General features: G+C 33.3%; 1 protein-coding gene across 1 annotated transcript; it reads left to right on the top strand.

Moving 5' to 3' along the window:
• Positions 1-14,044, top strand: LOC125823211 (putative late blight resistance protein homolog R1B-17). The gene is made up of 3 exons (XM_049502620.1): positions 1-2,632; positions 10,031-10,125; positions 13,994-14,044. The coding sequence occupies exons 1-3, from the start codon at positions 1-3 to the stop codon at positions 14,042-14,044; spliced, it is 2,778 nt and encodes a 925-aa protein (XP_049358577.1).
• The last annotated feature ends 669 nt before the right edge of the window (positions 14,045-14,713 follow it).

The raw sequence follows: 14,713 nt of genomic DNA, 5'->3' as shown, positions 1-14,713 counted from the left end.
ATGTCCACTTTTCGTGATTTCTTGAATGGCTTGAAGAAAATAAAGAATGAATTCATTGCTTCAAAAGGGGATGACATTGAAGTGCTAAGAATGGAATTGAGATTCCTAAAAACATTTGTCCTGTTTGGGAATTCAAATTTGGATGGCTTTGATTACAAGATAGACCATAATATAGAAAAGTTCCATTATCTAACTGATTTTATTTTCAATGAAGATGAATTTATCCTAGCCAAATACAACATGGATAGTCTTACGCCTTACCTGCTGAAAGAAATCAAAAGTTATTTGAGATTGGAGAATGTAGCCATGATGACTGAGGAAAATATGTTTGAATATATGGACAGCCTCCTCAAGAACCTCCATGATCTACCAAAGTATTCTTCTGATTTGCTTCTACCCCTCATGAGTGAATACAAGATTCTTCAGCAAGTATGCAGACATCTCAGAGATTTCTATGAGTTGGAATGCAACAAAATTACAACAACAGAATTTCTCTATGCTCGGTACCAAATGACAGTTGATAGAGTAACACAACTCTGTTTTGATCTTTGGACTGGAAAGTATAAAAACTATACTTTCTTTGATATGTATGCCATCTATCGATGCTCTTCCGAGATCACTTTTCTACTCATCGACATAATCCCTCTCGAGCTAGAGGTTCTATACATTTGTACTTCTAAGCTCATCAAAGAATCAAGGTCAAAAGAACTAGAAAGATGTGTTAAGAAAATCTTAAAAGCATCTCCAAGGATTCTTCAAAACTATCTGATTCTTCTCCAACAAGGCATGGCAGGTGCACTAGCTGTCAATTATGCACCAACTCAAACAATTAATGTCATGATGGAGTTCCTATTGATCTTTCTCACTGATATACCAAAACGATTTATCCATCATGAAAAATTGAACGATATGTTGGGACATGTTGGAGTACTTACAAGGAAAATAACTATTTTGGTGACCAAGCTGTTGGAGGAGAGCTCTGAGAATAATATCAACGAAGTGGACTTTTTGCAAGAAATTGAACAAATGAAGGGAGATATCAGACAGATTTTTTTAAAATCCCCAGAGTCATCTCAACTTTGTTTTCCTATGAATGATGGTTTCCTCTACATGAATCTTCTACTCAGACATTTAAATGATTTGCTCATTTCCAATGCTTATTCAGTTTCTCTCATAAAAAAAGAAATTGGGATGGTGAAACAAAGACTTGAATTCCTAAGATCATCTTTTGGGAAAGTCAGAAAAACTAGTGGAGTAGTCAAAGATTGTTGGTTGCATGCTTTAGATGTGGCATATGAGGCAGAACATGTCATTAATTCCATTCTTGTCAGAGATAAAGCTCTCTCGCATCTCATCTTCTCACTTCCGAATGTCATTGATAAGATCAATCTTATCGTGGCACAAGTCACCAGTTTACAGCTGGAGGATAACAATGGGGATCACCTCCTTGATGCAAAGTCTTCCGAAGAGACAATTGAGTCAACCTCATCATCTTTTGTTGAGGTAACAGTAGGTCATGAGGAAGAAGAAGCCCGGATCATCTGCCAGCTCCTTGATGAACACGAATCCGAGCTTGATGTCATTTCGATTGTCGGAATGCCAGGACTCGGTAAAACTACTCTGGCCAACAAAGTGTATAAAAATACATTAGTTGCTACTCATTTCAATGTCCGTGCTTGGTGCACTGTTTCACAAAAGTATAACAAGTCAAAGGTGCTGCGGGAGATTCTTCAGCAAGTAACTGTCTCGGAAAAAAATAAAAGTGAGGATGACCTTGCTGAAAAGCTACGAAGAGCACTACTCGATAAAAGGTACCTTATCGTCTTGGATGATGTGTGGGATATTGAAACAGGGGAGATGTTAATAGCATGTTTTCCAAAGGTTAAGAGAGGAAATAGAATTATCTTAACTAGCCGAAGTAGTAAGGTAGGTTTGCAAGTCAAATGCCATAGTGATCCTCTCCACCTTCAACTTTTAACACCTGAAAAAAGTTGGGATTTATTCGTAAAAAAGGTATTTGGAGATGAAGGAAGCTGCCCTGCTGAACTGTCAGAAGTTGGACACCAAATAGTTGAGAAATGTAAAGGACTTCCCTTGGCTATTGTTTTGATTGCTGGAGTAATTGTTAGAGGAAAGAAGAAGGAAAAGGATTTGTGGCTTCAGATTGAACATAATCTGGATTCCTTTATTTCTTCAAACAACAATTTGCAGATGATGAAGGTTAGTTATGACCATTTACCATACCACCTGAAGCTGTTGTTGCTTTACTTCGCAAGATCTCAAAAGAACAAACGAACTCCAGTCTCTACATTGATGCAGTTGTGGATGGCCGAAGGGTTGGTGGATCATGATAGTTCAGAGGAAGTAACTCAAAGTAACTTGGATGCTTTAATCTCCAGTAGCCTGATAATGGTTGATCATATCCACTCCGAGAGTGTTTTGATGATGTCTGCAATGATCAAGGTTTGCTATATGCATGATGTTGTGCACGATTTTTGTTCAGTAAAAGCGAAAAAGGAAAAGTTTTTCAAGTTAATCAATTCAGCTGATCCATTTCATGCTTCGGATTTCCTACACCGTCGTCTAACCATTCATACTGATGACAGCCCAATCCACAATAGATGTGTTTTGTTCAATTATTATTATTATTATTATTATTATTATTATTATTATTATTATTATTATTATTATTATCACTATCACTATCACTATCACTATCACTATCACTAGCACTATCACTATCATTATTATGATTATGATTATGATTATGATTATGATTATGATTTTGATTTTGATTTTGATTTTGATTATGATTATGATTATGATTATGATTATGATTATGATGATGATGATGATGATGATGATGATGATGATGATGATTATGATGGAACGCATGTATTTCGGTAAGCATAGTTTAATATGTTACTTGAAGTCAAACTTATCATTTAGAGAATTACCAGAATGTGCGTTAGACAAACCGCAGAAATGCCTCGTAGACAACTTATGGATGGCATATAATAAGAAAGATAGTAAATATTTTATTGCCTCACTAAATGCATTATGCCAATATTTTACAGACAGAAGTAGAGAGAACAAATTTAAATATTATGTTGTCATACATGGAAAAACTAATGGCATATTTCAAACTTGGATAGAAGTACTAGACTCCATAAATGGGGTTAAAACCCCTCTTTTTAAAGGTTTTAATGATTTTACTGAAGCGTTAGATTATGCAAGAGGGATACTTGGTCCAAATTACTATATCTCTCCAGCCCTCAAACACAATCCACAAAAGACCCCGCAATATAACATCCAAAAAGACACAGATAAAATAATTTTTTGTGACCACTGCTCCTCCATGACAGAAGCCATTAAAAGATTAAATGGAAAAGTTGAGACGTTACTCCAAGAAAATGCCAGATTAATGGAACAGGTAAAATTACTCAAAGGTAAGGATTCCTCTCACAAGGTGCAGATAGGTACACAAACTCCAGAACTGAGTTATCCATCTCAATATAAAATGGATGAGAAGGGTGTGCATTCCCCAACGAATGCAATAAGATCCACTGTATCGGATGATAAAGATACGGCTTGTCACGCCCTGAGCTTACACCCTGGACGTGGCCGGCACTCGAAGACCATTGCTGGCCCCCAAGCGAATCATTGGCCTGGCTTTCTTAACTCAGCGGAAACTTAACTCAACAGCATAACTCAATGCAATGCAAGGACATACAACAACTTAACTGATAAAAATCTGGCCAAAAAGGCAACTTAAGTCCCAAAATAGAATATTTACATATATACATAGATGAGAGACTCAAAACAAGCCAACTGACTGACTGTCTATGAAGCCTCTATAATACTGAGATGGATGTTGGGACAGACCCCGCAACATCCTAATAAAACCAAACTTAAGAAACACAAAATAACCGAGTCCTCCGGAAAGCAAGGAGGCTTACCACAGACTCTGGAGTGCTCAGCTGGATCAACGGCGTGCTGGAGGTTGATTCTGGGAACCTGCGTCTGCATCATAATAAGATGCAAGCCAACTGGCATTAGTACATGGAATGTACGAGCATGCGAGCTGGAAAGCTAAACCACAACTTAAGCTTGAAAGGAGTACAAGAGAACACTTACCTTGGCTCTGTTCGACTCATGAATAACTGAACTCAATATATACAGCAATAAGACACATGCAATATATAAATAGCTTGTATAACAGTGTAAACAACTTAGCTCGTTAATGATAAAACAATAACAACTTAACTTTGCTTATATAAAAGTAATATATATATATATCTTTTGTGGGAGATTCTTTAACCGACAACCACCACTATGAGCCCTAGTGATGATACAACGTTTTAGCTCACGTTGCCCAAGGACCATCATATACCTTGCCGTGATATAGGACCTTACTTTACTTAGTGGATCCACTAGCTTAATCTTACGTGGTCATCTAAAAAGAATGACCCGTCAAGTCCCATGTTGGCGCATGGTTCTTATGGAGAGTTGAGTTAATATGAACTCGTGTCTCCAATTCGGTGCTCAATACTACTCCCAAAAATACTTTGGCTCATAAGTGTCTTTAAACACATTTTTGCTTTAGTTGAGGTAATTACTCAAAACTTAGCCCAAAGGCTCTTTTGGAAGACATGGTTCCCTTCTTACTTAAATGTAAAAACATTTAGAAACTTCTTTGGGAATACATAGTTCCCTAATAACTTTTGAGAAATGAACTCAACTCTATACTCTTTACTCAACTTGAAACTCTTGACTCTTTACTCTTTACTTGACTTGAAACTTGAGCCTTAAAATGAAGTTAAAACATTCAATAAAGACTCTTGAACATCTTTGAAAACTTGCTTTGACTTACTTCTTTAACTTCTAGACTTGACCCTTAACTTCGCTTTGACTTGATCCTAACTCGCCTTGAATTGGATTGTGGATTCAAGGTATAAGATCATACGTTTATGGATGAGTTCTTGACGTTTAGACGTACTTTGGAGTGTTGGAAACAACTATGAAACATAGGTACAATACCAAGGAACTGCATGAGAAAGTATGAAAATAATGGAGAAACTTGGCATCCTTGGCGCTCTGCAAGGCGCGGAGCGCCAGCCCTCGAAGCTCAGAGGGACTACTGGGGCGAACTGCTAGGCGCGGCGCCCCAAGGGAGAAAGCTCAGAAGCTCCTTTGGGGCGCGCTGGCAAGCGCGACACGCCACCCCTCTCCCCAGAAAACTCGACTTTTCTTCCTCTTTTTCCCAACTCCAAACCACCCTAACTTCAAAGGTTTCAACCCCAAACACTAAGGATCATAAAATCCCTCAACATACAAGAGATTCAACTAAAAAACACAACCAAATCATGTCCCAAATGAACAAGAACTTCAACAACACAATCAACAACACAACCAACAACACAACCAACAACTTCAACAACACAACCAATCTTTTCTTGAAAATAAAATGAGTTTGGAGTGTGGGGGAAAGGACCAACCCCAACACTATGAACTCACATACCTAGTAGGGATCACCCCCGACGATATCCACGACGATCCTTGACGAAACCTTGCTAGATCTTCTCTTTCTCCTCTTCTCTCAAAAGCCCTAACTCTCACTCTTTTAAAATGGGACAAAACTGATCTAAAAATCAGTCTAACACAACAATATAACCAAAAGAATTGGTTAGGGAAAAGACCAAAATACCCTTAAAATTTTCGGACTAATTTCCCTGCCAACTTCCCAACTTCCAAAGGGCATAACTCCCTCATACAAACTCGGAATCGATAAAAATCGGTGGCGTTGGAAAGATCATTCCACAAGCTTCGCAAACATAACTGGAACTACTCCTAAATCATCATGAGCTAGGAGTTATCACTGCTGAAAGTTGGCCAAAGACTCACTTTTTCCCACACTTAACCAAATTTCCAGATTTTTGAATTCCTTCTAAAAATGACTATTTCCAATTCTAAGCCTCTTCATAGTTATTTCAAATTGTCGGATGTTACACGGTTAGTCCGGTTCAAACGGTAGCCGGTAAAGACATCTCAAATCCGTTTATGGCTGTCACTTTGCCAAAAAGTGAAGATGAAAGCTCTTCATCAAAACGAAGACTCCCTAGATCATTTTCTCAAGCAAATACACTAAAAAAGAAAATTATGCTCCACAAAAAGAAAAAAAAAAGATAAAATAGAGAGCATAATAAAACAGACTTTAGAAAGATTTTTTCAAAAAGAACAAGATAAACATGTAATAGCTACAAGAAATCCTGATCCAAGTGAAGATAGACTGGTACCAGATGTCCAAAGAACAAATACAGGTTCAAGGAGAGAAAGTTCAGGTAATAATATAACCAGTTCAGGAGAAGACGACTATGGAGAACATTCATATTATCAAGATGCTCAAAATCCTAATAACGATGATGATTTCGGAATGAGTTTTGATTCCGAGGCTTTGCACAATCTTGATATCTAAAGACAAACTCAAGAAGACAATAGAATAAAGTAGGAATAAAAGTGTGCCATGTGGGTATGCCCACATTTGTCGTGTGAGTGCTTACTTTATCACTATCCTCTAAAGAGGAAAACACTGATAAGCACGTGTTTAAGTTAGTATAAGTTAGTATCACACGTATAAGTTAGTGTCAAATAAGTGACAAATAAGACATGTGACGATGGGGCCCAATGTGTACACGACATGTATTATTCGATCTTATCTCTTCTATCGTATCTTTAGAGTGTCGGCCAATTTTAGGCCGTTAAGTTTTCTTGAGTGTTGGCTAATTTTAGGCTGTTAATTTTCTTCTACTTTTACTCCTCTACCCCTATAAAAGAGAGCCCTCCTCAAGAGAAGGTAAGAAAGAGAACACACAAGATATTCCCCTTCTCAATGTTCCAGAAAATCCTCTCCATTACCCAAACCAAAGACCTCTAAAAACCCTCTTGTAATATAAAGTTTGTAAAACGTTCTAATTTTAGCTTGTAAGAATCAGTCGGGGTTCCCGAAAGGGAAACCTCTCTCTGTCCTTGTCATGTAAGTCTCCTATGATTTCCTGTATTTTTCCCTAAAAATATGTTATCTATGTAAATTATGTTTGTTTTGCAAAAATATTAATATGCAATTATATAATGAACTACCCTTAGTATATGGTTAAACTCTTAACTTCTTGATAACAACGATGGATTAACCTATAAATTCCTAGGGTGTTGAAAGGCATTAAAAAGTCCGCAGTGATTAAAGGACATCGTGATTGCCATCTCCAGGGTGGGGTTAAAGAAGAAGTTATCAAGAACACAGGTTAAGAGAGAGATATGAACAGGGTAGGATTAACAAAAAAAAGGAAAAAAGGGAAAAACATAGTGAAAATTCCGAGATAAACATGATATGACACAGCGTGAGAGGGAGTACTGAGTAGGATTTAAATCAATTTGCATAATTTAAGCTATTTTTAACATCTTTAATCCGCCCATCTATTACCATATAATTTTATATTTGTCTATTATCAATTTGCATAATTTAAGCTATTGTTTTACTGCCTTACTGCTTTTATTTTATTTGCCTTTTATTTTGTTTTACTGCCTTTCATTGTTTTACTACCTTACTGCTTTTAGTTTATTTGCCTTTTATTGCCTTTTAGTTTATTTGCCTGTTACTGCCTTTTATTTGCCTTTTAGTTTATTTGCCTTTTACTGCCTTACTGCTTTTAGTTTATTTGCCTTTTATTTGGTATCAGAGCAAGAAGTTTTTGGGAAATTACCTTTAAATGAGAAGACCTTTATGCAGTACTCAGATACATATAGAGACAAGAAGAAAGTTGGGAAACCTATATTTAGAATATACGAGACTACATAGTACTAGAGAAGACAATATAAGATTAGATCATTTGATAGATATAATATCTAGACTAGAATATAAATTCATCACCCAGCTAAAATCCAGACAGAGACAGTTTTAATATACGAAAAAACACCCTTTTGCAAACCAATTAAGATTAAGATACTGGTACTTATATAGAGAATTACAGATAAAATTAGAGTGGTTAAAACTAAAAAAGGCATTAAGTCTATATTTAAAAGTACTAGAAACCAGAGACTTAGTAGACAGACTTTGTAATCACAGAGGTTTATACTCGTCAAATAGACCAACATTAGTCAACCCAGAATTATTAAGTGCGATTACGTGGGAGTTACATAGCATAGACAATGATAGCCAATTTGCTAGTAATCGGATAAGACTCCAGAAGAAGCGCATTAGGGAAATTGATATTCCTCTAGGATAAATAGAAACTATAGATCCATTAAAACAACTAGAATACTTAGACTTAAGAATATATCCGGAAAAGAAATATAGAATATTAAAAGAAAATACGGTAATTAAGTGCAACTTTAGCCAAGGAAAACACCTTCTACATTCTGAAGAAGCAATATAATACTATAATAGATCTTATAATAAAATTTAGCGAGAAAACGCAGGAACAAGATAGGAATATAGTAAGACTACTAGAAATAATAGAAAGAACGCAAAGTAAACATAAAAAGATACTAGAAAAATTGGAACAGAACTTTGATTTCTTAAAATCACAAGAACTAGAAATAGATAGAAAAATTCAATACTTAAACAATAAATTTAATGTAGAACAAATACCTACAAAAGTAGAAATAGAAAAGCTAATAAAGATCATAACAGAAAAGCCTAAAGAATTAGAAATAAGAACAACATAATTAGTTGGAAAAATTACAAAGCAAGGAGAAATAATAACTATCGAAGTTAGTGAATTAAAAAAGACAATACAAAGACTAGAAGAAAAACTCCTTTCATGAACGACTTATGTCAAGATCCATCATACGCTAAAGCCCTAAAATATATTGCTAGTATTCAACCATATCCACAAGGATTGTCTGATCACCAACCTGCAAGTAAATCAGATCAAGTAATCATTAAACAAAATGATACCATAATATCACTACTGTTAGAATTAAATAAAAAATTAGACAAAATAATAAAAGAAAAAGAAGCTCTAGAAGAACAACCTAATAACACTAAAATAGAAGAATTAATAACCCAATTAAAAAATATTGAAATCACTCCACATAAAGAAAGACCAATAACAACTAAAAGACCTCAAAAATGGACTTTCTTTCAGGTAGAAGAACAACAGTCGAAGAAAGACCACGAGTATGCTTTTCTGATAATAGACTAGGAAACAACCTCATATCACGAATATTAACAAGGAACAAACAAGAGGATAAACAAATCCAGGAGTTAAACAAAGTAATAGATATAGATAAAGACATAAAAATATTCCAACAGAATCAGTTGAACCTACTCAACCCAAGATATTATACTCTACAAGATATTTCGCGAGAAATAATTAGCTATACAGACATTATAGAGAAGAACAAATTTCTGCTATAGGAAAGGAAATAGCTACGATGAATCTAATAAACCCAGAATCCCTTAGGGGAATAGTACATAAGAGACTGACATTAATGCATATGGGGTTAATAGTAGTAGGATTGAAAGGATTAATCAGAAAAAATCTAGGAACTAAAGTATTAATAGTAATATACGATGATAGGTGGAATGATTTAAAAAAAAAATCAATTATAGGATTAACAGAAGCAGATATGGCCAATAATGGAGGAATATTTTATATTAGCCTTGATTTTATGATTAATTTAGAAGAATTCGGAAAACACATAAAAATAGGAATACAGACTAAAGGCTACGAAGAGATTAGTAGCGGGAATAACCTACTTATGTGTGTAGGTTTCATTGGAAAAATTGCATCAAGTAGTAATACAAGGTTTAAACTAAAAGTAGAAGATGTAGTGGAAGTAATGGGAAACAAAGGCATAAAGCTAATAAAACTAATAAAAATAAACCCAGAAGAATACGCAAGATTAGAATGGTACCTAGAACAATTTAATAAAAAGAAAGTACTCACACCTGAATCTCATCTAATGTACACTAATACAAAAGGAGAAACATCTATAAGATTTACAAACTATGGTTACTCTAACCAAACAGACATAGAAGTTGAAATAAAGGTAGAAACAGAAAAAGAATTCATGAACATAGAAATAATACAAGAAGGATATGAAGTAGATGAGGCTTTACAAGAAGTAGAAATAAGATATAGAGATAATAAAAATATAACGTTTAAATGTAAAGGGTGTAGGACATGAAGTATGGGTATAGTAGAAGTAGAAAGACATTTTAAAACATGCAAGTTTCGAACAAATAATTTGGGATATAGAGAAGACTATAATAACCAAGAAAAATTGGAAAGTCTAGACAAGATAATAGATAGTATATATGATAGTGAAGATGAAATAGAAAGCAATTCTATCATCGGTAAAAAAGAACTTATGGAATCTACTAGTTCAAGTGCTAGTCCATTCCAAAGAACTGCCCAACCCCATACTATAGATACAAGCACCGGAAATGTACCAAGAAGAAGAGTTTTTAGAGTAAATCCCGACACGGTAACAAAAAATGTAAGACCAATGGGTAGAAGAATGCCTATAGAAGAACCTATCAAGTTTCAAGAAGGGGGAAATAAAGGAAAAATATTAAACATAGCTGCACATGATCCGCAAATGTGGAATGCGGTGATAGACCTATGGAAAGGAATAGTGGTCGCAGACTATATAAAAACATACCAAGATGCAGATGCAGAGACAATGTATAAATACATGAAAACTTTTCTAGGAGAATCTGCAAAAGCCTTATGGGAAGCATATAAATCCAACTTCCCACAAGAATTTCAAGCCATAGTGAATATGGGAGCAAATCCATACAATTTTACAAATAAGATACATAGTCTAATTACAGGAGAAGACCCAAATGGTGGGTTAGTAGTATTGCAAAGAAATACTTTAATAAAATTAGAACAATTAAGCATTACAAGTTGGTTCCACATCAAAAACTTTCTTAAAGATTACTATTATTATTGTACCATAAGTGGAAATTCTTTTGATGAAGAATTAGGGAAGAAGTTATTTAATAAATTACCAGGAGCTCTAGGTAGAGAAATAGAAGAAAGTTGGTATAAAAGAGACGGAGTAATACAAAACCCAAATGGTAAATGGTCAATAGGACACAAAGTACAACATATAATGGAAATATTAACAGAAAAATGTACAAATATACAAATACAAAAACAACTTAAGCAAAATGAGCTGAGTTTCTGTAAAAATGTTATATATACAACCCAAAGTTATGATAAAGAACAAAGTAAACCAAGGAAAAGATATAAGAAATGCTGACCTTACTATGATCAATATAGTAATAGAAGATATGACCAGCAATATAATAATAAATGGTACTATCTAAGAAGATCTTCAGCTAAGAAGCCATATCTAAATAAAGATAGACATGTTAGAAAATATAGAAATGATAGGAATTATAAAAATAAATTAGAATGTTTCACATGTGGAAGTATAGAACACTTAGCAAATGTATGTCCTAAAAGAAATAACAATAGAACTAGAAATTCACAATTGATAGAAGATTTTCAAGAAACTCTAATAAATGTAGAGGAATATATGTCGGATAATGAGAGTATATATTCAGTAGTAAGTGTAGACATATCAGAACAAACCCGGTCTGACGATTCAAATTCAAATAATGAAGAATTAATAAATGAAATAGGTTTAGAATTAAAGGACCTAAATCTAGAAGAATTACAACTAAGTACAATGATGAATATTTCACAAGAATGTAATCATGAGTTCGAAAGAAATAAAGGAATAGATAGCAACCAATGTATTTTATGTAAATGGTATCCAAGTAGAGATAAAAGGGCAAAATGTAAATTTTGCTATGCTGAAGGATGTATCACATGCATAGAAAATTTATTAAAAATTAAAGTAAAAGAAGGGTATGAAAATAAAGAAGCAAGAAATGATATAATAATAAACCTAAGAATAATAACATTAGAAAGTAGAATGAATGAACTAGAACAAAAGGTAATGTTGCTAGAAAAAGGAAAGCAAAAACTTGAAGAAAGTAGGACAGAATCAGTACAAAGAACAAACAAATGGGGGATGTGCCAAACATCAACCCCAAAAGCAGAACTAATGAATATGGAAACAATAGTAAATCATTATGAAAATTTAATATGTAATGAAGATAAAAAATTTACTACAGTCAAAGTATTGGCTAGACTTAAAATACAAGATATAGAATTAGAAACCTTAGCATTAGTCGATACAGTATGTACAGGAAGTATAATAAATAAAAAGATTCTACCACAAAAATTAATAAAAACTTTGGATAAGCCAATAGCAGCAATGCAAATGGACGGAACTTATAATGCCTATCAACATTATATAGGAAAGACACATGTAAGTTTCATAAACACATGTAATGAATTTTATAAACCAATGTATACCCTTGACAGAATATGGGTACGAGACCTTAACATAAATGTAGATTTTGTATTAGGATTAAAATTTATGATACAAAACAATGGAGGAACGTTGATTACAAGAGATGGGGTAATATTTTTTAAAAATCTAACTTATACTCCAGTACAAACTAGCAATTTTGAAACAAAAGGAAGACAAGCTAGCATCACAGATAATGATACCTCACAGAAATGTTGTAAAGACTGCAAAAATAAAAACCAATGTTGTAAAGACCTAGAACATAAAGAACAATACGAAGAAGAAGAATATGATATAAGAGAAAAAAGATTATACCTTGATAGAAGTAGAAAATGAATTCTATAATTTTCAAACAGGAATAGATAAGATAGGTATAATTCGAAGTCCTAAAGACCTTGACAATATAGTAAAAATATTAGACAAAATGGAAATAATAGGGGAAAAACCCTTAAAATATTGGGAGAATAATAAGGTAGTCTGTAAATTAGATATTACTACTATTACTATTACTATTACTATTACTATTACTATTACTATTATTATTACTATTATTATTATTATTATTATTATTATTATTATTATTATTATTATTATTATTATTATTATTACTATTACTATTACTATTACTATTACTATTACTATTACTATTACTATTACTATTATTATTAGTATTATTATTATTACTATTATTATTATTATTATTATTATTATTATTATTATTACTATTATTATTATTAACAATAATAATAATAAAACTTTTTAAAGATAGCCGAAAGCATTGTCGGCTTACAAAAAATAATAGAAGACCATGCTACTACGCTACTACTACTACTACTAGTATTATTATTACTATTATTATTATTATTACTATTATTATTATTATTATTATTATTACTATTATTAATTAATAATAATAATAATAATAATAATAAAACTTTATAAAGATAGCCGAAAGCATTGTCGGCTTACCAAAAATAATAGAAGACCTTGTGAAGACCATAGGGGTTTGTCGGTCTTATCGTTTGTTTATTGGACAATGTAAAGGTTGTGGGCCACTCCTTTTATTCGTTTTTGGTTTGAGACCTCTATATAAGAGGAAGTTTGTGTTAGTGAAGAGGCAGGTTTTGAGAACCCCCTCTCTTTTAAGAATTCTCTCTCTCCCTTCTAATAGTTTCTAAGCAATTTTCAATAAAAGTTTGCAATTTGGTTTGGAAGATTTCGTCCAAAGGTACTATTTCTTACTACTTTTTGTTATAGATCTTTATGTTCATAAGCCCAATGATGGGCTAAACTGTTTGTGTTGAGCTATAGCATACTAAGTTACTATGATAAATGGTGTAAGTTACAATTATGAATATGGTTTGAGCATTCAGATTAAAAGTCATACATAGATTATCCCGGCATAATTATGAAAGATCGTTGAATTAATCCGATTGGATTACCCGTTGGAGTATCCATGTGAAGGGCGGACCCGGATAGTAAGGATTTTCATATATTATAGCCAAGCTAAATATATGTTTAGTAAAGGTTCCTCACAGTCTGAATGTATGATCCGCGTTTGTTTTAGTACTGGTTCTGAATATTATTGAACATTTCTCAGGAAGATGGTCAGATAATAGTGAGACCATTACAACTCTTCTCCAAAACTTGAGGTGTAAGACCCTTACATCATTCAGGTACTATAAGGATGTTTTCCTTTGTAGAGTAATGGAATTACCAGAATGTAATAGCACTCATTGGAAATCCAAATTTATAGATGGATTACCAACTTTATTTGCTGAAAGAATCAGGAAGGCCATTATCTTCACCCTTCTTATACTGCAATTCAAAATCGAAAGGTGCTAAAAGGGCTTGCCATCTAGCAAACATTTGCTTAGAAACATCATGGTTACAGTCCTCATTAAACATAAATCTAACTGCTTGGCAATCAGTTTTTATTAAAAACTTTTGATTATAAAGATCACCTTGAAACTTAAGAACACATTTAACTATAGCCAAGATTTCTTTAGCTATAGTAGCATAATTCTTCTGGGCATCATTCCATTTTCCAGAATAAAATTGAACAATATAATGATGCTTATTATTAGGACAATATTGGGTTAATACTCCCCCATATCCTATATCTGAAGCATCAGTTTCAACCGTTTTTGCCCAATTAGGATTTGCCAAAGTTAAACATGGAAGGTTTTTAACCTTTTCCTTAATCCTTTTTACAGCTTCAGTATGATCATCTGACCAATCCTTAGAATTATTTTTTAACCTGTCATATAATACAGCAGTATCTTTTGCTAAATCTTAAATAAAAGGAGCAACATAATTA

Source organism: Solanum verrucosum, unplaced genomic scaffold (assembly GCF_900185275.1).
Source record: "Solanum verrucosum unplaced genomic scaffold, falcon-dt-bn FXZP01000880.1, whole genome shotgun sequence".
Classification (NCBI taxonomy): domain Eukaryota; kingdom Viridiplantae; phylum Streptophyta; class Magnoliopsida; order Solanales; family Solanaceae; genus Solanum; species Solanum verrucosum.
Note: the sequence above shows the minus strand (reverse complement) of the source record. Positions and strands in the feature narration are given on the sequence as shown.

Excerpts from the sequence above, each read along its gene's own strand:
- LOC125823211 (XM_049502620.1), top strand. The coding sequence starts at position 1 with ATGTCCACTTTTCGTGATTTCTTGAATGGCTTGAAGAAAATAAAGAAT. Across the intron at positions 2,633-10,030 it reads CCACAATAGATGTGTTTTGT|ACATAGAAGTTGAAATAAAG; the intron begins TCAATTATTATT and ends CTAACCAAACAG. Across the intron at positions 10,126-13,993 it reads TAGATGAGGCTTTACAAGAA|GAAGATGGTCAGATAATAGT; the intron begins GTAGAAATAAGA and ends AACATTTCTCAG.